This window comes from Diplotaxodon limnothrissa, linkage group LG6, assembly GCF_057381915.1.
Source record: "Diplotaxodon limnothrissa isolate DT_005_m linkage group LG6, D_limnothrissa_male_GT1.1, whole genome shotgun sequence".
Classification (NCBI taxonomy): domain Eukaryota; kingdom Metazoa; phylum Chordata; class Actinopteri; order Cichliformes; family Cichlidae; genus Diplotaxodon; species Diplotaxodon limnothrissa.
Window position 1 is genome coordinate 31,860,891 of NC_140601.1, and position 23,207 is coordinate 31,884,097.

The 23,207-nt window shown below is 38.5% G+C and overlaps 1 protein-coding gene across 3 annotated transcripts in view; it reads left to right on the forward strand.

Annotated features, from left to right (window-relative positions):
* The window catches only part of micu3a (mitochondrial calcium uptake 3a), a 41,713-nt gene continuing 18,506 nt past the window's right edge, over positions 1–23,207 (forward strand). For 2 of the 3 annotated variants that reach the window (XM_085356169.1, XM_085356168.1), the window contains exons 1-6: positions 4–264; positions 10,329–10,476; positions 13,593–13,624; positions 15,695–15,773; positions 20,433–20,480; positions 22,076–22,158. In XM_085356169.1, the coding sequence (XP_085212295.1) occupies positions 4–264; positions 10,329–10,476; positions 13,593–13,624; positions 15,695–15,773; positions 20,433–20,480; positions 22,076–22,158 (651 nt within the window). Of the gene's footprint in view, positions 265–10,328; positions 10,477–13,592; positions 13,625–15,694; positions 15,774–20,432; positions 20,481–22,075; positions 22,159–23,207 lie in introns of all 3 variants that reach the window. The other variant, XM_085356170.1, reaches the window with a different exon arrangement.

A 23,207-nucleotide genomic window follows, 5' to 3' on the forward strand; every position in this document is an offset into this window, starting at 1 on the left:
GCAATGGCTGCTTTCCGCAGAGTGGCAGCACTGGCCGGCAAGCTCAACCTCTGGTCGGCGACAAGAAACGAGCTGGTCGGTGGGCAGACGGCCAATGGAAGAAGGACCTGGAGGTGTCTGGCAGCCGGGGTTTGCGTTGCAACGGGTGGCGCCGTACTTTACTTCTACAACGGTTTAATAAGCGGCGGAGGCAGGAAGAGGATAAGGAGGCACAGCATCAACGGTTTGCTCCCGTCCATCCCGACTGTTGAAGCCAAAGAGAAGGTAGGTGGCACAAACTGAGCTGCTGCAGATAACGACAAAACCGAAGCTGCCGCGACACACAACGAGGTGGTTGATTGTTGGTCGAAAATGTGTAACTGCTGACACACGGGGCTCAGTGCTCAAGACTGTGGAAGGACATAGTCGAGAGAAGAGGGAGAGAAGGCAAAGAGCGCTGGGTATTTCCTCGTTTCCTTCCGCTAAGATTAGACACACAGGCCCAGTCAGACAGGCCCACTTCTCTTTCTGTAGCCATGGTGAGCTTGTTTTTTATAGAATTTTTTTTCTGGGGTGGATAAAGTGTGTCACTCATTCCTAGGACGCTCAGTGGAAACAGTTTGCTCACTGCTTGGCTGTTGGGCGATGTGAAGGGCGCAAGAAGGGCGCTCTCCGCTCGAGCTGGTGCTGAAATGACAGCAGGCTCGAGATGTCAATCAGACAGCTTTGTGCAGGTCAGGCAGACAGAAGTTCTCAGAGATTTCCATGAAAATAATAAAGTCATACATTAAAGGTTTGATACAATAAAACAATTTTAAAAACCCCACCATACTATAATTCAAAGTTCTAAAAGTTAAAGTTATCTCTGTAAATCATAGCACATTACAAAAAAAATATATATTATAGTATTGAGTATAATTGTTGATTCACTCAAATGTAAAGCACTATAATAACTCATTTGTGATATTAGTATTAATAACTATGAGCCATATGATATCAGTAATTTCTATCTGAAACAAAGGTGTAGGAAGTACAACTTGAAGTGACTCATGTATACTTAAAGCATCAGTTATGCTAGGATGACCCACAATATAGATAAGGCAATATACAATTTGTTGTATATAAGCTGGCCAAGATATCAACACATTATTAAAACATGTAGTTGTTTTAAATGGATTTCCTTGCCATGCTTAATTACAGTCCTTCCATCCACTCATTTATCCATTTTCTTTTGATTGACCAGTTCAGGTACGTGGGGGGGCTGGAGCATATCCCAGTTGTCACATATTGAGAGGTGGGGTACACCTTGGATAGGCTGTTTTTGCAGGGCGAACACAGAGAGCCAGACAGCCGCATTCAGGTGGTCAGTTTAGAATAACCAGTTAATCCTAAGCATGACTTTAGACTTGCAAACTCCACACAGAAAGGCCCATAGGCTGGGTTTGAACCTAGGATTTTCTTGCTAGTGAGACAATGTTAACAAACCTCTGCCTCCTTCATTACAGTACTACATTAAATCTAATCTAAATCTATAAACCATAATGTATATGCACCTTCCCAGAAATGTAACTACACATTGCAGAAATGCAAACTTCAGCAAATGTGATAGTGTGTCTATGTGTCTATTTGGAAACAATATCCAGCATATCCACAGTATAATGAAAGAAATATGTTGTGTTGTATTTTTCATTAGCTTTTTCATTATGCTAATAAATGGTAAAATGGCCTGCATTTGTATAGCGCTTTTCTAGTCCCTAAGGACCCCAAAGCGCTACATTCAGTCATCCACCCATTCACACACACATTCACACACTGGCGATGGCAAGCTACATTGTAGCCACAGCTGCCCTGGGGTGCACTGACAGAGGCGAGGCTGCCGGACACTGGCTCCACCGGGCCCTCTGACCACCACCAGTAGGCAAACATGGGGTTAGTACTATACTAATATATTTGGCATGCAGCCAGGAGGCAGCCGGGGATCAAACCACCGACCTTCTGATTAATGGCTGCTCTGCCACCTGAGCTACAGCCACCCCATAAAATAGCTAATATTCTGCTAGTGTTTCAACTAAAGGCGTTTGTTTCTCCTTTTTCTCAAATTTTATAATGTGAGGGTAGAACAGCACAGATACACCATTACACAGCCATACATGCACACTACAGTGTGGATTGAATGCAATGCTTCAAATGACACTTTGTGGTGGTGATTTTAATAAGAGTAATGTTTTGAGAATTTTTTCTAATCAGGATTTCGTTTATCTGAACATAAAAAATTTTTTTTCCAAATGGGCTGAAATGATATCCTTGGATGTCTGTTAAGTAAGATAACAGAGACTCCCTGCCTTAAGATTTGTTGAACAGTTTTGTTTAAAGTCCATTTTTAGCCAGGCAAAATCATCTACATTTGTTTAGCAATTGTTGCATAGTTAATGATCAAGACTTTTAGCCATGCTTCAGAAGTCAAAAATAGGGCTGCTCGATTATGGCAAAAATGATAATCACGATTATTTTCACTGAAATTGAGATCTCGATTATTTGACGATATTTATTTAACCCTTTAAGACCTACCATAGAAACAAGTCCGCCAGAGCTTATATTATTATTTTTTACATGCTGTAGTGCCATTTTTGGGAGCATTTCAAGTTGCTATACATCAATGCAACTGTTATAGCCCATATTTTAGTAATATGTATGCATTAAGTCCATAGTAATTACATTAATTTCAAAAAAGTGCAATAAACAACAAAAAAATTGAAAATCGTTTTTGTTTTTTTTTACATATATTTCTACTTGGGGAAATTTAAGAGGCTTATCCCTCAAAACTTTAAATACAAAAAAGTTGCAAAAAATAGTTTCCCACCACAGGAAATTTATTTTGAGTGTCTTCATAGTTTTATTTTGGAGATACAGCAATTTTTATATACTGCAGGAAAAACAAAAAACAATCCTATGATGCAAATTTGCAAAGAAAACAGCATGTGCATCAAAACAAACTATTTCCAGCAGTGCAATTCGAGTTCTAAGCATCCCAGCAACTATTCAGAAAAGTATAGAGTCAAACATGACTTATAAAAACACCAGTATAGGCTTTTAAGGCCTACAAGTAAAAAACTACATTTTCCGCCAAAATGACGTCACTTCCGGTTTCGGACAGGAAATGGCGGACATGCGATAGTTTGCGTTGACATCTTTTTCATTGTGGGAAGTGTTACGAACAGCTGATCGGATCGGCAAAGCGTGTTTCTGGAATATTATGTTTTTGTTCCTGCAAGCGCTTTTTATGCAATTTTTGCAAAGCTTTATGTGGAAGGAAACCGTGACCGAGGACAAGCTGATGGCATAAGATGTAAGTACAACTCCTCCGGTTTCATATGCAAAACAAATTATTGCGCTAGCTTACGCGGTTCCGGTTCTACGGGGATTTAAAGGGTTAACAATAACAATGTATTGAATAATGACTTTAAAAAATAATGTAAAATAGTGTGCAAATACTGATAACAGTGCAAATGTTTGCAATATAAAAAATAAATGAAAAATGTAAACATCTATGCTTAGTGAACTTTGCAGTGTTGCTCTGTGGTGCAGCTATGACACCGTAGCAAAGTTTACACACTATGTCTACTTGATCCACGTCTGACTCCGCGAACCCATAATGTTTCCACACCACTGAAGTTTTTTTTTTACCTCTCTTTTCAACCAACGGCAGTCACTCTCCTCTCCAAATAACTTCTGCTTAGCTTTCCGAGCTTCCCTCGGGTCCTCTTAATTGTTGTGATGCGTGTTCAAAATGCAGAGAGGTGCGCTCGATTTGCCACACGGAGCAGCGCGAGAGTAAAGCACGAGGGAGGGGCTAATAATCGGCTCAGTCATTTTTAATGATCGTTGAAAGCCCAGATCGTAATTGTGATTAAAATTCGATTAATTGAGCAGCCCTAGTCAAAAAGCAATACTGAGCATGAAAAAATACTTTCTAAGGCTTTCTGAAGGTCTTTCAAAGTTTTTCTTTGGACATTGGCTACTTTTTCACTCATTTTCAGTCCAGGCCTTCTACTTGATCATTTTCAGAATTAGGATATAATTATTTCAAGCATAAAAAGAGGACCTAAATCAAGGGGTGTACTAGTGTTGTGTCCACACATAACAGGCAAATTAGCATAGACCTATTTTAAATTGTATTTTTAGTCTTATTGTCACTAGGAACCTGCCGTAAAAACACATAGCTTGTTGCAATTCCTTTAATTGAAAATATTAAAAAGCACCAACGATAACAAAGTATAACAGGCATAAAATTATACTTTTACACCAAAAGGTGATTCTCAAAGACCTGTTAGCAGAAAACTAAGCATATCTCACTATTTATGCAGTGCATCCTTAGCAGGCCTAAAATGGCAGGCCTAAAAAAACTATCAACAAAAGTTGAACAATATCTGATATTTATTAAAAAATCATACATTAAAACATTTCCAAAGACCCGACGCAAGACCTGAGAGATGCATCTAGTATCTCGATAATCTGTCTACTGCTTGCCAAAGCCCCATTAGAAAAGGTCTTAATGGAAGGGTGGCTGTCAAGAAGCCATTCTTAAGGAAGAGAAACAAGGAGAAAAGGGTGAGGTATTAAAATCATCTGGAAAGCATTTGAATGGCAATGGCTTCATTTATTCATCATGACAATGATCACAAATGCACTGTGAATCCAGTGAAGCATACCTTGATAGAAAAACACACAGTAAAACACTATCAGTCATGGATTGGCCTCCCCAGAGTCCAGACCTGAATATTATTAATGTAGTGGAGCCACCAATATCCAAAAAAGCTTTCAAATGTCCCTCAGAAAGCTTGCCTAAGATAGTATTGCCTTTCCAGCTTATGAGAATGTACAAACTCTGTTTTTGCCTTATATCCCACGCTTCCATGTTAGCATGTTTCAATGAATCATTGCAACTATTTAATTTTCCTACAAATTGGTTCTTTGCTAAGTTGTCTGTTGTGTGCAAACACGATACTGGTTCATCCCTTAAGTTAGGTGCTCTTCTAATGCAACAAAAAAAAAATTGAAAATGGTCAGGTAGAAGGCCTGGACTGAAAATTAATTTAAAAGCAGAGTGAAAAAGCAAAGAAAGGCATTGAAAGACCTTCAGAAAATCTGGAGAAGAACTGCTCACAACTTTTGAAAAAGATAAAGGAAAGCCTGGCTCCTTGGAAGCAAAATATAAAGAAATGGAGGGTGGCTTAAGACTTTTGCACATAATTGGCTATAGATACAAACTGCATTTAGTAGCTCATTGAAGTGGACAGTAGCTCAGTGGCACCATTTGCATATCTATCCAGATTGCAAATGTAAAATTATGTCTTCTCAGCCAGCAATGTTGCTTCTTTAGGCTACGTCCACACCAATGCGTTTTCAAACGCATCATTTTCTCTCCGTTTTGACACTGAGGCTACGTCCACACGTACACGGGTATTTTTGAAAACGGAGATTTTCCGTTAAAAAATAATCCCGTCCACACATAAACGCAGAAATGAAGGAAAACGCTGCTAGGAACATGCCAAAGCAACAGGTGGCGATATATTCCTAACCGTGTAGAAATGTTGGCCAATCAGAAGTCTAGAAGCCTCGGTAGGAAATAGTAAACAAAGCTGGGGCGTAGAAGCAGAACCAAGTCGTATGTGTGGAAGAACAGTAACTGTGTGTGTATGTGTAATAATTTAAACACTGCAGACAGTACAATTAACAGTAACAGTATTGTAGAAATTCATTGCACCGAAACAATAACGTGGCGCACAGTGTGACATCAAAAAGGCGCACACCTTTGACGCTGCGTTTTCTCAGTTTTTCTCGTCCACAGTAAATGCAAAAACTGAGTTTTCGAAAATATCCACCCTGGCAGGCATTTTTAGAAATCTTCGTTTTCAGTGACCGAAAACGCAGTTTACGTGTGGACGAAAGGTGCAAACGCATAGAAAAATCTGCGTGTTCAAAAATACCCGGGTACGTGTGGACGTAGCCTGAGATGGCGTTTTCCCCAAGGAAAAACGCAGCAATTTGAAAACGCTCTCGAAAACGAATACATTTGAAGACGATGCGTTTGCGTCGCAGTGTGGACAGGGAAAACGGAGACTTTCTAGAAGGGTGACACATTTTAGTCATGTGATGCATCATGTGACCAATTAAACAATGATAGCGGAGGGCATTATACAGCAGTTGTTTTGTTTGCTCTCAATTTTGACAGCCCTATTAAAGATTAATATCAGTTTGTACATGCTCCAGATAGCTTTTCTTCAAATTATTTAATTCTTACTCGCTTTTGCAACTTTGCACTTTTGTGTTACTCGCAGCAACAACGTCACCTCATTGTGAGTCCATTTAAAAAACTCGTTGCTTTTCCTCAACCTTTTGCCGCCACGTTTCAACGATTCAAAGTAAATAAACGGCTGACAGAAATGAGGCAGGCCGAATCTTCTTGCGCTTCACACACGCTCAGTACTGGAACGTAAGTGTTTTCGGCCGTTTCAATGTGGACGCACAACTCTGTGAAAACAGCTGAAAACGCTAGTGTGGATGTGGAGCATTTTCAGACGAAAACGCAGTTTTTTTAGTGTTTTGAGAGTTGGGGGTGTGGGTGTGGGGTGGGGAAGGGGGGCATTTTAGAAGATGCAGACATAAATTTTACTTTACTGGGGAAGGAAATGGAATCTGAATAATTTGCCTCAAAAAGTTGGATGACTCATCTGTAGTGACTGAACCTCACTGCAGCTATTCTGGTAAAAGAAAGCCACAGAGGCAGAGAAAAATATGGGGCAGTTGAGACTTGTGCTGAATGGGTATGGGATATATGTTCACACGATCATTTGGCTCTTAAAGGGTTCAGAAGTGTAAGGGTGAGTTCACTGGTGGCACAGAGGGTTTATCAAAGAATGTTTGAGATAGTATTTTTTAACATATGAAGAAGTATACCTGCAGACAAAGTTAATACGTGTAAAACTGGTGGATTACCCCTTTACAAAACCAATGTCTATTTAAAATGACCAATTAATATAAAAAATGACTTCTAGCAAAAGTTTAAATGCTAAGCCTGAGTTTTCTAGGTCATAAGAAAGAAATTAAAACCGTCCTATCAAAAATATAAACTAGAAAAGGAAGCTGCACACCTATTACATTGTATCTGACAAAAGAAGCTCCTACCAGTGTAATGTGTTACACTGTTTCCTGCCTGGCTGTAAGTGCCTTGAAGGTGTCTCAGATGGAGAAAAACAAACAAATATAGACCCCAAAATTACAAGCAAGTACATAACCATTAGAGCTGGGCGATAGAACGATAACGATATGTATCGCGATATAACTTTTACTCGATAGAGAAATTAAGCTATCGCGATAGACCTCGCCGCTCTTGTCCTCTTAAAATAAAAAAAAAAAAATAAAAAAAAAAAAAAAAGGTCAGCCAATCCAAACTAAGTAGCGCAGAGCCGAACCAATCACAGCCGCAGCGTCACGTCGCGTGACTTGTTACGTACAGCACAAGTGCCAAGCCGCACGTGTGTTTGTTTGGGAAGCAGCCAGCGGGTAATGGAGCCAGCGCGTAATGGAGGAAATGAGTGTGCCGACTAGAAAAATCAACCGAGCGTGACCGAAGAGAAAACAGATGATGGTTCCAATGCCGGAGAGATTGTCGAACGGAAGAGCCATAGAAGTTCCGTAGTGTGAAGGTATTTCGGCTATTTCAAGTCTGACAAAAAACAGAGTAGCATGCACTGTAAATTGTGCCGAAAGCAAGTCTGGAAATACAATAAACTGGTGCATGCGTCACACTGCGCGCCACGTTATTGTTTCGGTGAAATGAATTTCTACAATACTGTTAATTCTACTCTCTGCAGTGTTTAAATGCTTACATATACACACAGTTACTGTCCGTCCACACACACGACTCTGTTCTGCTTCTATGCCCCAGCTTTGTTTACTTTTTCCCACCGAGGCTTCTAGACTTCTGATTAGCCAACATTTCTGCACGGTTAGGAATCTAGCTCCACCTGCTGCTTTGGCATGTTCCTAGCAGCGTTTTTCTTCATTTCTGCCTTTATGTGTGGACGGGATTATTTTTTTAAAACGAAAACGGAAAATCTCCGTTTTCAAAAATACCCGTGTACGTGTGGACGTAGCCTCAGTCTCTGACTGGAAGCGCTAATTCGTCATTCGGCTTTTGTCAGACTAAAGTAACTGTTAAAACTGTTTGAAAAGCTCAGCTATACAACAAGGAGAGATTGAGAATTTCCTTTTAGTTCTCAGTTTATTTGATATTGACAAAAGTTAGTCAGTTTTGTCTGTTCTTCTGTAAAACAAACTAAGATTTATTTTTAGAATTAATATTTTGTTTCTAAGTGGAATTGACAATTTAGTCTGTTTCGTTTGTTCTATTTTGAAACTTAAACGCTTTAGCAGCTGCCTTTTGTGTAGTTTGCAATATTTGCCTTTATTTATCTGAAAAAGTCTCATGTTCCTTAAGTACATCTACCCTGTTGAACTTATTATGGGAAATAAATATTTAAATAAAAACAAGCTGCTGATTATTTCACATTTTACTTGTGAGCAACGGCACATTTAAATCTTACAAATATAGTTATTTGGCTTATATCGTGATAGATATCGTTATCGCCTGAAATGAAAAAAACATATCGTGATATGAAAAAATCTCATATCGCCCAGCTCTAATAACCATCCAAGGGTACACAAAGCCTGTTGAGATACAGTCTATCTTTTACAAAGGTCAAAGACAAGAAGTAACCTGAAATTTAAGAACAAACCAGAAAGAGGCACAGGTCAGGCTGCTCACTTGAAATCACAGCTGCTACAAATTACAAGCTTTGACTTGTGAAACAGTTGCCATAATCAGCCGTGTTGTGGTTGTAGCTGGAGACTGGGATGGACCAATCACAGATGGCAATTGGACGACAAAGAACAGGTTCAGGCACCAAAGCAGAGCAGCACACACTAATAGTTAACCACACATGGGAGGGAGCCCAGCAACCTGGAGTGGTAATACACCTTATATATAAAAGGGTTTATGTACCCTAAATGGTACTGTAAATGACAGAATGGTGCAGAATAGTGACATTAAAATAATAATGGTAGTGGTGCTTTTCCACATGTGCAAACAGTCCTATGCTTTCATTTGTATTGTTGCTTCACTGTGTTTAGACTCAGAGAGAACAAAATAGTTGTTGACCTGCAAAAGCCACTTTTTTCGTTCAAAAAAATGTTTATGGATCAATAAGTCAACTGATGAAGAATCACACCTATAAGCAGAATTGATACTGGGATTTTTGGATAAAATATCATCATTATTCATCCAAAAGTTTAGCAGACAGTGACAGTTTTAAGCGTGAAACTGAGCAGAAGGGTTACAGAGCTGCAGCTGCGAAGGGAACACACAACGTTGCCCGAGGGGAAAACACCTGGAGCATCTGCTGAGCAGTTGTGAAAAGACAACAGAAAGTTTTAGTTGTAGTCAAGACACAAAGCAGTGAGCCACACTGAATCTACTTTCTAATCTCTGTAATTTAATTGGTTTTTCTTACATTTCTTTTTCATGTTGTGCAGCATGGCATGTGAACCTAGCTGCCTTTGCAAAACTTTCTAAACTTCATTCATTAGTGAGAGTTAAAGCCATGGGTGCCTATGCTCTTACTTTTGAGTGGGGTGCATTCCCATGAAGCCAAGCACTGATCTCCAATTCACGCTTTCAAAAGCCCCCCTTGGTGCAGGCATCATCAAAGCTTTATGAATGAATCTGTATGCTCATTAGCATGTTAGCTGAGCGGAACCGAAACCACTGTGTGCTGGGGCCTGCAGCTAAACAGGTTTAAATATGGAAGCCTCTCTGTTAATTATACAGTTTCACGCAGTATAGTCGGTTGGTGTAGAAGCTCTCCTACTCTGCAGCTAATCAAGTTGAAGCACTGGCTGCTTGCAGAGAGCGAGAGAGAGAGTGAGAGACAGATGCTAATCAAGTAGAAAGTAGTGACAAAGTATTTTTGTGCATGTGTGCCCATTTTCCCATTACTGCACTGTGCCAGCGGCGCTCGCTCTATTTATAACCACAGGGAGCTAAATGGAGAGAGTTGATGCCAAGAATAGATGAGTTTCCTCATTATAGAAATTGCTTTGTGTGCACAGAAATCTGTCACAGGTCGCATTCACATTATGTCCACTGTGACACAAGTGGAACATTAATTGCTTATCCCTGATTTTAATCACTTAATATGAGAATTAGGATAGTTATTTAACAGTATAAGTGGAATGCATATACTTTGTTTTGTTGTTTTTCTTTTCTTTATTATGGGTTTTCTCTGCAGGCACGTCCATTTGACTTTGAGGATGGAGATGTGTACATGTCTTCCCATGAACATCGTTTCCGCTTGTTCAGCTCAGTGGAGTATGAAGGACAGCTGTACATGACCCCACAAAACTTCATCGAGTCGGTTACCATGAGTGAACCGAGAAGTACGTATGAAAAAATAGCTTGTTTTCTGTTGTTCTCAAAATTGTGTCTCCTTAAGACAAAAATATTTGGGGCTTATTTTATCTGCTTAATCTGCATATATGACATGTACCCAGAGTACTTGACTGCTTCATTTAAATCAATCATTTAACACAAATTTATATTCTGCTTTTGATGGGACGTGTATATATCTCAGCACTGCAAAGGATTGCTTTCACAGGGGAACTACCAGAAAATGCAGTTTGTAAATTTCTCCCCTCCTCAACCAAGATCCAAGGAGGAGGGAAGTTTATTTAACCAAGAACTGAATGTCTTGAGAATATCTTTTACAGGGGTGTTAAGCATGAACCTAAATTGTCCTGAGGCAGCAGTGGTCACCACTAAACCATCGTGCTGCTGGCTATTTCTATGAAACACATAACCAAACAATATCATCAGCTGTATCTTCACAGTCTCTCCTATATCCTATTATTGAATATTATTAACTCCATGGTCTTGGACTGTAGCTGGTAGACCTAGTTCTGCTCTGCAGTCTCAGTGAACTCTGCATAGTGGCACATGAACCATTTGTCCACCTGGTTCAGGTTAGGGTGGCTTCCAGATCTCTGGTGCAAAACAAGGTCTACTCATGCAGTCCAAAATGGTGGAGTTGGAATCTGTCCAACCACGGCCGAGACTGAGCAAACAAGCTGGCCAGTGAGTCTTCCCGTAGGGAAAACACAGGAAGGGGGCAGGGCTAGCTGGTTGTCCACAAATAAATTAGTTCTGTCAGAGTGCTAAAAATAAAGATGGAAAATGTGCAGAAAAAATGCTAAAATCAGTCACCACTGTAAACTTCTATGCTTCTTTTGCCATTAAAAACTTTTATTTATATAAATACAACTCGAAGTGCTTTGCAATTCAGCTGCAAGGATAATTAAATGTTTTAAAGAAAATCTATAACAGACAGACTTAAAGACTTGTCAGTTAAAGGTTAGATTGAACAGCTGAGTTTGAATGTTCACAGAAAGTTATCCACCAATCAGTAGGTCTGCTATTTAAAAGCAGCGTTCCACCTTTTTGTAATAGCTAACACTGACATCTAAAGAGGCTTTCTGTCATATTTTGAAACATTTTAATTTAGTTATGCACATGATTAATTGACTTAAATGTTGCTGCTCTTGCTAATCGGTGCTAGAAGTACAAGTCGATTAAATGAATCATTCATTTTTAATGAATGAACATGCCAGCTGGGTCTAAAGTCTTATGCAGCTACTCTACACAAGCCTAGATGGCAGCGCCTCTCTCTTTTCAATGAGAAATTGTAAATATGAAAAGTAAGACAAATGACTGCCTTACAGTAGGCTTGATTACTGTAACAGCATCTTTACAGGTCTACCTAAAAAATCAGTCAGACAACTACAGCTCATTCAGAACTCTGCTGCTCGAGTCCTCACTAAGACCAAAAAAGTGGACCACATCAGTCCAGCTCTGAGGTCCTTACACTGGCTGCCTGTCCGTCAGAGGATAGACTTTAAAGTTCTGATGCTGGCCTATAAAGCTCTGAATGGTTTAGGACCAAAATACATCAATGACCTCCTGACCCAGTATGAACCATCCAGATCCCTCAGGTCATCTGGATCCGGTCTTTTATCAGTTCCCAGAGTCAGAACCAGACACGGAGAAGCTGCATTCAGCTTTTATGCTCCTTATATCTGGAACAAACTCCCAGAAAGCCTCAGATCAGCTGAAACACTCAGTTTATTTAAATCCAGGTTGAAGACTCACCTGTTCTCAGCTGCATTTGAATAAAGCACCAAATCCACACTTTAAGCTTAAATTTCAAAACTTACATTTAACTACTGATTTTATCTACTGTTCTGATTTTATCTGTTTTGATTTTATATACTGTTGTTTGTTTGTTTGTTTGTTAATTAGTTAGTTAGTTTATTTGCTTGTTTTAATCAATTTTAAATCATGCTTTTTATTTGTTCTTGTTTCTAATGTCTCTGTAAAGCACTTTGAATCACCTTGTTGTTGAATTGTGCTATACAAATAAACTTGCCTTGCCTTGCCTTGCCTACAAATCGTTTCTTCAAATGGCTCTTAAGTACACATAGTGTTTGATAAGGTAAAATAGCAACCTCAGAGGTTCCTGGGATTCATGGAGAAACATAAAATGATAGGAAGTCTATAGTGTAGGACGGGGAAAAGCTAATTTATACTTCAAGAATTTAAGATATAAATTACATTTAAATTTAAGCAAGATTTGATTGGATACTTGAACCCTTTGTTTTTATAATTTAATTGACAGTGAATACCTCATGTTTACTGATCCCTGTTTGGTGGTTGATTTTAAATATTACATATGTATTTCAGTGCCAGGTATACAATTTTTTGCCATCTCTTAAAAAACTTTAAAAATATGGTTTTAAAACACATCTTTGTAATTTCTGTTGGCCCACTGTCATTTGTAACAGATTAGCCCTGGCTGGCTTCTTCAAAGCAGGTGGCTTTAAAGCTATTGTTTAGTCTGTGGTTAATGTTAGTCAGACACACACATTCCATTTGCTCTCATGTACCCTTTCTCTTACCCTGCAAATATCTAATCTGGAGAATCATCTTAAAATTTTCCTGTGCGACCACTGCTTTAAGTATCTCTTCACATGTGGAAGTTATCACAAACAAAAAGCTGCTATTTATTTATTTAATGGATATATAATTGCGTTGCGTGCAAACTGTGCACCTGTATGTGTGTGTTTACATCTAGCCTTGGCTCGCTGACATACGATACAGCCGCACATGCCCTCTCGGCAGCTGACATCCTCGAATGGCCCCTTTGAAGTTGAATTAGATGAACTTTGTTGTATAAAACAGAACAAAAGTAGTATGTGCTTTTACAGGGACATTCCACATACTACAAAGACAAGCACAGGGCACTTGAGATGGTACAAATGGGCCTGTGATGATGACAGTGTATATAAAATGAGTGTGCCTGTGTGTGTGTGTGTTGTGACTGTACCTGGCACATTAAGACCCATTTCTAGATCACACAGATGCTATCTGACTGAGCCCACCCAAACTCTCTTCTCCTCTTTCCCTTCTTCTTCTCTTCTCTTTTGTCTCGTTTCCCTGGCAGGCAAGAGGCCCTGGAGGTCCCTGACAAAACAGGTGGGAAACACACTCTAACTGTTTTTCGTGCTCCTCTATATTGCAGACAGACATCTGTTGCATGTTACATCTAAATCAGTATACACTGCAAAGTTTAAAACCTATTTTCCTAGTATTTGTCATGAGTTTCTGCATACAAATGTCATGATTCCTCATACGTATGTATTGCAGATTATCTCTAAGTTCAGCAATAATCAGGTTTACTAATTTAAAATCCAAATGTAAAAATGTAAGTGCATTAAAGAAATACTGTATGCAAAATACTGAGGCTCTGAAAATTTCATACAGCACAAACAGGATCTTTAGCTTTATTTAAACTGTAGATCATACCATTGAATGTGAAAATACAGGATATCGCCACATCAGTACTCACCTGGTTATAATCTCAGTACCCTGTGCAGTTTTCATGTTGCACACCCTCCCACACTCATGAAAGCTATGGCTTGCTGTTTGGCTGGCACTGGACAATGGTCACTTAATGCAGGTCTCCTGTGTCTTGCGGGCTATAAAAGCCGGCCCAGGTGAACCACTCAGTCTCTCTCTTCCACTCCACCTGACATCAACTTATTAGCAATCTTTGTGTCTCGGTTAGGTTATGTATAATAAATTATTTTATATCTACGTGAGCTTCTTGTGTGAAATCCCTTTTTCTCACCTTCTTTGAGCCAGTTTGTGACACAGTTTACATTAAGTTTTATTCATATAAACTGTATATAAAATCAGCCACTTTTTAAAAGTCTTGTGTTGAAGGGTTGCATTATTGTGATCCTAATTTTTTAAATTTGATAACATCCATCAAATCTGAAAGGGAACCTGAGGATGCTACACATGCCCGTAATACAGTATCTTATTAATAACAAGATGGCTACATTCTGAAGCATAACTTGTTTAATCTTTTGTTTAACGTAAAATCAGACCATAAAATAGATTTTGAAAAGGATTTGAACATTTAAACAGTGATTTTAGACACAAGTAATTTTTACATTCTTTAGATGAATGCTCAATCATCCAGGTAAGTAAATCTCCAAAAGTTGATTCTGTTTTTTTTTTTCTAAACACTGTGTTTCTGTGACTTTTGAACCCCAAAACACACTGCGCCAAAAATTGGTCCACCCCAAGGATCGGGTGCCCCGACACAAACACAGTAACATAGTGTACGCTGTTAAGTGCCAGGACGATTGCCAGGATTTATACATCGGGGAAACCAAACAACTTCTGGCAAAGCGGATGGCACAACACAGAAGAGCTACCTCGTCAGGCCAGGACTCTGCAGTCTATTCACACCTACAGGCCAGTGAACACTCTTTCAATGGAGGGGGGCCTAAGGGTACATCTTTCACCATCTTACAATGCTGTGATTGCAGCCATTCCCCAACTCTCTGTGAATGGTACTGGTGGCCATTGATCAGTGGGCTTCGATCAGTGGTTGTTGATCAATGGTCATGAGAATTTGCATAATTAAGATGAAGGAACTGACCTCCCATTTTCCCTTCAGTGGGATGGTTTTGGTCATTATGCAAATGAACTGGGGATTGGGGAAACCTGCAGTCAGCTGAGACTGAAGAACTTGGATGAGTGACGAAACGTTTCTCCCACTGAAAACACTACGTCCAGATAAACAGAATCAACTTTTGGAGGTTTTTACATTTTTGTTAAGTGTTGTAACTTCTTTTTAAGAATCCATAAGGAAATTCTTGTGCTGCTGGAGTGTGAAATCTAAGAAAAATGCAGACTCCACTCAAATCCTAATTCACAGCACCACAAATGGTCAAAACCTCCACAGGCTACTTTTGGTACTTTATTTTTTCTTTCTTCAAAGCAGTCTTTGTGTCAATTAAAAAATATATATATACATACATTCCTTTCTATACAAGTCATATAAAATACCACATTAATAACAATACTAAAATAGTTGGCCTGCCAAGCTTTTTTTTTCCTTCTTTCCACGGCATGCTAACCTTTCCTGTTTGCGCTGGATCGGTGTGTGTAAAAGTTGAAGTTTGAAGTTAGAGGTCTGTGTTTTTAGAGTTTATCTTACCTTTTTATTGTGTGTTTGTATGTGTCTGTAAGGAGCTGGAGAAGATCCTATCAGACACTCCTCCCGTGTGGAGAGGATCCTCCAAACTATTTCGCAACCTGAGAGAACGAGGTCAGAGAGCGTACACACACACACACACACGCACATACACACAAAACAGGAGCAAAATACCTTTTCACTAAATAAAAAAAGGAACACACATGCACTGTACACAAAACCCATTGACACTGTTTTCTCTTTTAATTGTTATCAGAGCACATAAGTAGGAGTGTAAGAGTCAGATAATAACAAGGTCAGTGAATGTCAGTCAAATAGGACTCGGTTTATATGATGAGTAAACATGGTAAAGTATTTAAGTTTCTTCAGCTTTCAAGTTGTTAAAGATTATTTAAAATACTGAACAATTGTTTGCTGATACACTGTCAGAGAATTTAATGTTGTAAAAATCACGACTGTCATTTTAAGACCATGTATATGTATAATGTCTATTCTCTATGTCTGTATGTTCCCTAACTCCTCCTAATCAGTCACCTTAATCAGTTTGAATGAAACTTTATAAACTGCCTAGAGCACCACGATTATCATTTATTTAGCTTTTGGAAATTATTTTTAAAACACAAATGAATTGAGTGCTAAATATAATACTTTGTCCTCTTATAAGTCATATATATTATGTGTAGTAACTAATGTCAAAACAAATTGTGACATTACATTCACATTATGTATGTGTACATTGTTCGGAAATACATTTTGGTAATCAAAATTTTAGTGCAGTGACACTTTGGGTTACTGGAATGAGCTGTCATGCATATATGTAAATAAGTGTGCATCAAACAGTGACACTAATAGTACCTGGGATTGATTGCTTTGTCTTATACAATAAACATGTCGCCTGCAAAGAAGAATAGATACAAGTATTTATTATTCATTTGTCTGGTGTTTATGAACAGCCATTTATGCCATATGACTACATAAAAAGATATTAATGAAGATAAAGAGAATAACATGATAAATTAGCATATATGTCTGTGTTTTAGGACAGGAGCAAAGGGGCGGGGTTTTTGCTTGGATCACTAATATAATTATGCATCCTTGCAATTAACTTAATTATCTTTATTATGTATTTTTTTTCTTTTCATTCAGCCCGCAAATACCTAACAGAGGTAGTAGAAATCTAAGAGGTATTCTTGCATCATGTTATATTTCTTAGGTGATACACCTGCATGACTGTCAGGGTTCTTACATTATTATACAGTAACTGCGATGACCTAACTGTGCTTTTGTGCACATTTCCCAGTGCTTGGCTCTCAGTGTGTGATAAAATCATACTTGTGAGTTGTGTGTCACTGTAGGGGTCTCTAATCCAAGTTTGTGCCATGCTGTTACTCCGTACAGCTGAACAACCTCCTCTCCTCTCCTCTCCTCTCCTCTACAATTTATGCAACACTAAAAGATAGAGAAAAGCTCACCCTAATTAAGCATTTGCCTCAGGAGTATGTAACAGAGGAATAACACAGTCTGGGACTGATTCCCTGTAGTGATAATTACACAGATACACAGATATACACACACTGGGAGATGCTAAATATAGCAAACCATGTGTGATGCATCCCCTCTCTTCCTCTACCATAATAACAAAGGTATATTCTTAAGCTTGTAACGTTTGAGTGTGTTTGATTTAGTCTACAGGGACAAGTAGCCAGGAGGGTGGTCTGCTTCCTTTTTTCATCAGAGAGATGGAGGGAAAAAAAGAATAGAGTAGGAAAATCAAATCAGGGAGTGAAAAGGAGATTTAAAAGGAGAGTGGGAGAAATATAAGAAACAGATGGAGTGTAAAAGATGGGCTATAAAAGACAAACAGGCAAAGTAGACAGAGAAATGAATATGGTAAGAGAGGAAAAAGAGAAAGTTTGTAAACAGAAACCTCAGGGTAATCTATGGTTATTGTACTTTAACCATTCATTCCTGGTGGAGCACTACTGAGACCACACACACCATCAAGATTTAACAGGGCTGATTTTTTCATTCACATACAGTAAAACATTCTTGATTTCCAAGGTTTTTTTTTTTTTGGTTTTTTTTACATATTTCTCATGTGTCAGAACATCAAACAAATTTAAATGTTAGACAAAGATAACCTGAGTAAATACAAGCTCGCGGCTGTAAGAGACGCTCAGAGCAAAGGCTCCAGCCATCCATTCCAATACAAACACATCAAAGTATGACTAATAATTCAACAATAAAATAGCTTTATGTTGTGGCCATCACATTGTGTTTTCCAAAGTGATTTAGGATCTGAAAGTGAACAGATTTAGGGTACGTAATGCTTTTTTCGGTTTATTTTCATTTCACACGTAAAACACATTTATACATTCATTCCAACTTGCTCTCATTCCCATACCGACAATTTGTCACAGTCGTTGGTATTTTACGCGTCAGGATGAGAACGTGTTGCAAAAAGCAACACATCGTGCCACGATATTAAGAAACAGCCGAAAAACAAAGTCATTGACATCTATCAGTCTGGATTTCAAAGGGTCACAAAACTACTGCATATGTTACCTAGATTTCACAAAATTCATACTACTTTTTTTAATTCAGGTGCTTTCAGTCCCATTCCCACAGGTGTATAAAATGTGTGGCCTTGCATGCATTTGTAAAAGAATGAGTCCTTCTACAGCGCTCACTGAACTCAGTCGTGTCACTGTTGCAACAAGTCAGTCCATTAAATTTAAATCCTATATTTTCACAATCAGCTGTAAGTGGTTTTACTACAAAGTGGAGGGATTTAGTAACCATAGAAACTCAGCCATGAAGTGGCAGACCCCATAAAGTTATATAGCGGGGGTCACCGAGTGCTGAGGTACATAATGTGTAAAGCTCCAAAACTCCAGTGACATTAACATCAGCACACAAGCTGTTCTCAGGAACTTCATGACATGGCTTTTCAGTGGCTGAACAGCTCCTGTGGGTGTGATGTGTACGTGGCCCAGTACGTTTGAAAGTTGAAATCGTTGTAATGTCTTTGGATTTCTGAGCTCGATAGAGTTGAAAATCAGACAAAGACTCAAAGGGGTTCACTGTGTCTGTGTGTTAATGTCAGAACACACTACATTAATTCATGATTGATTAATTGATTATCAGTTATTTATGACTACCACAGTATGGGTAATGCATTACTGTGCTTTAGAAAAATTGACTGTGTAAGTATACAGTAACATGCTGGGTATGTATATCGCAGATTTAACACAATGTTAATCCATGTTTCCATCTGTCACACACAACAGCTGAGTAAATATTCCTTTCATAGTACCAGTATAAAGCATTTGTGTTAACTGGGAATGCCTTTTTGGTTTTTGACTTTCTGACTTTGATAAAGTAAGTGAAATGCCACACATTGGATAATTAAATCAAAAATAATTTCAGACTGCAGTGAAAATATAACTGGAAATATAGTAAAAGCAGTAAAGACTCATTGCAGTCATTTGCATTGCCTGTATGCAACATGGAACATTGTTACCTGTGCCTAATATGTTAATACTCATGTGACACATTCATGTTTTCCATTTAAAACGGTTTATTAGTACTACTGTAATGTCATCATGGTTCACATGTACTTAACTAACCCTTATATTTGTCTTTAGTTGACCTGCACAACAAACACAAAATTTAGATCTTCTTGGGCTTCTTAATATATGCTATTCTAGTGAGTCCATAGCAGATGTCCATAATAGAGGAAGGTGCTTTAGTATTAACATATGCATTGATATAGATTAAGTTAAATAAATTTCTCTGGAGGTAAATATCAGGGTTTTTTGAGTTAATAAAATTTCTTGGGGCTGATTCAAACCATCAGATTTGTTATTATTGGATTACAATGGACTCTTAACATCTTTAACCCACTGACAATTAAAAGAAAAGGAAGGCAAAATCAACAAACATATGGAACATATGTTAATGTTAAAACTATTGGAGAGGACATATAATGCCTGTTTACAGCCCTTTCCATCATGATTAAATATCACCTTGAGATCAGTATTAATCCCTCTTATTCTGTGGTATATCACTGAAAGCATGGGAGCGTAAACACACAACAGACTGTATTATAGAAACCTGAGTAGCTTCAATTTTGTATGCTCTAGTCTATGCAGAGCTCAGGCTACATGGGGGAAAAAGACTTCAGTTCCAAACCAGCTCCTCTACACAAAGCAGTCAAGCATCAGCAAAACACAAGGCTCACACTGACTTTAACTGGTGTCGTGTTCACCCTCACACACTCATGCATACATACACACAAATGGGGGAGAAGTCTCCCGTAACACTCAAGCGAACCACCCTGAACTATCTGAACGATCAGACAGAAAGCGAAAAAAGAGGGAGAGAGAGCGTAGATGGAGCTGCAAAGATTCCTGAATGTGCCTGAGGCAAGAAAGGATCACCTCCTGAAACATTTTTCACTTGCTTATCCAAACACAAGACACATACACACACAGACACACGCTAGCCTGTGTCTTTACTCTGGACACTTGGGGTGTAGAAAAAGAATCGGTGTGTGGCCAAATGGCCGCTGGCAGCTCCGCTTTGAGAAGACACATTTTAAGATGCTATCTCCATGAAAGGAAGGATTATGTGTGTTAGTGTGTATGTCTTTGTGTGAGGCCCACAGTCTTTGAACATCTGTAAACATTGTGAATGTGTGTATGTGTGTGTGTGTGTGTGAGTTGAATATGACCTCTTCCTTAACTCTCTCTGTCTTGATCTCATTACCAGGCATCATCTCATACACAGAGTACCTGTTCCTGCTCTGCATCTTGACAAGTGAGTCAATTCAGTTGCACACATTCTCCTTTCACTTAAACTCATCTGCACCTTTTTATCATATCTCTTTCACCCAGTTGTTGTTTGCATTATTATATTCTTATTTTTAGAAAAATTACGTGACAAAGCGAAGTGCGCTAAGTACATATAGAAATTTAAAAAATGTTGATCTCACAAATGCTGTGGTTTTCCCCTTCACCTTAGGGCAAGACAAAAAGAGACAGAGACAGACCAAAGATGAAAAAAATGTAAACGTAAGGAAAGTTGCAAGAACATCTTCTCAAAAGATGAAGAAAAGTAATAGATAAATTTCTTTAACAAAAGAAAAAAAGAAAGTGGCTATAAAATTCCATAAAGTTTATTCTTTTCATCTGGAAGCAACAATTTCAGTACTTTCAGCACTCATCCAAGTGACCCAGTCTCCCCCTAACCTTACAAACAGTCCAGCTGCATAACGATTGAAAGTAGCGTCACTGCATAACAATGAGCAATGAGATCAGTTTCATAATGGTTGATATGCAAATTGGCGTGACCGTTAATCAGTAGCCTCTTGCACTCTTCACAGACAGTTGGGTAATGACTGCGATCAGATGGTTAAAGATTTTCTCTAAGGCCTCCTCAATTCCAACATTGTCATTCCCTTTTCACATAAATGTCCTCCTTGGCTCCTTGATGATACCAGCGTTCCTCCCTGTCCAGGATGTGCACGTCCTTGTAATTGAAAGCGTGACCATTGGCCCGTGTGTCTAAGTGGACTAAAGAGTCAAGGCCAGAGGACGAGGCTCTTCTGTGTTGCGCCGTCCACTTAGCCAGAGGTTGTTTGGTGTCCCCGGTGTATAATTTACAGCCATCCTCTTGACATTTAAGAGTGTACACTGTATTGCTCTGATGCTTGGGGGTGGGCCAGTCACTGGCATAGCATGTTTTAGGGTGTTTTACAAATATGGATCTCAGCTGTACTGACACATAAGGGATCAATAAAAAGTTGTTTCTTTTAATGATTTTTCCACAAATTTTAATTTTAATTCAACCTAAATAGATGATGGATGAAGTTATAGTGAATAAAAATAAGCATACTTGATCTTAACTGCTCAGTTTCTGCTTGCAGGGGGCTGGAGTTTGTCATAGCTGCCACAGGGTGAAAGGCAGTGCACACCCCCACACCAAAAACCATAAGACCATAATTGAAATTACATTTTACTTCATCTCTTAGACGTATGACCAGCATGTGAAACTAGTTTAAATAGAAATTACTGTCTTTTTTTCTTTTTCTTTTTTTTTTTACATGCATGCTTCCTTGTTTGGCCTTAAAAATGGTTGAATAAATAGAATAAAATGTCAAATTGAAAGGTCAGTCTGTAGCAAATGTATTTGTTCTGCTATTGTGTTTTTTTTTAAATAACTTTAACCTGGTCAACACTTTAATGTTTTCTTTGGATAAGCAGCTATGTTTGAAACTGTGGCTTCATTTAAGTCATTCTCCCTCCTATTGATGCTTTGAGACACTTTTTCCACTTACTATTTATGGATTTCAAATTGCCTTTAACAAACACATGCACACACTCACCCTATGTGTTCCCTTCTCTGTTCCCCAGAGCCTCATGCTGGCTTTAAGATTGCTTTCAATATGTTTGATGCAGACGGCAACCAGATGGTGGATAAGAGGGAGTTCCTAGTGGTGAGTCGCAGATATTGGGAGAAAACCTGAATTTACATATTAATATTAACCCTTTTTGTTACTCCTTTTACTAAAAAGCAGTGTTAAAGAATAGCTTTAGTATTAAATAACAATCCATGATTTTAGAGTGGACAAAAGACAAAACCTTACTTTTGAAAATCTAATTTTGACTTGTACCATGGTGTTTTAATGTAGTTTATTAAATTACTAAAATTAAAGAGGCCCTATTTTGCCCATTTTCAAGTCAATATTTTAATTCTTGGACTCTTATAGTACAAATATGTTTATGTGATTTACAGGAAAAAGGATACTAAACCTTATACATCAAATGACGGGCTTCAGTCCATCCTAGATGTTTTTTCCTTGCCTGGTTGTTTTCTATGTCAGTATTAGCAACTATAATGAACTTAACACTGTTTATGAACTGTCAAACCAGGCATAGTAGAAACACTTGAATTGTCATAGATCACATTTATAGATCAAATGTCAGTATGTCAAATCTTGTCTACCTTACATTACTAAAATGATTCCTTACCCACTGTGACTTGGGCTGTTACAGTACTACAAGCTCAATACTGATAAATTTAATACCTGACATTCTACCATTTTTGATATCACAGGTCAAAACTCCCCAAAAAGGACAACAAGATTTTTTGATTTTCTGTGGTAGTGCTGTGCTTCTGGTGACTTGGCTCCACATTTTTGTTGCTAATCGAGTAGAGTTGGTAAGGCAGGCTGCTCTAGTTGATGTTAGACTTTTCCTAGCTTCTGTCTGGGATTTTTAAAGAGATTTAACAGTTTTTAGATACAAATAATTGTGCTCTCTGGTTAAATTAACATCACCATGTTACAGATGGGCAAGATTGAGAACATTTGCTGCTACTACCTTATTGAAAACTTAACAGACTGACAGCTTGAAATTAATCTTGATTCTCAGCATGTTACATTACGTTTGTAAACTCAGTAAATCATTTCAGAATTTGGACTAATGCTTGGTCGTGTTTCAGCTTTATCTGCCTGTAAGACTGTTCCTCAAGTCTCATGCAAGC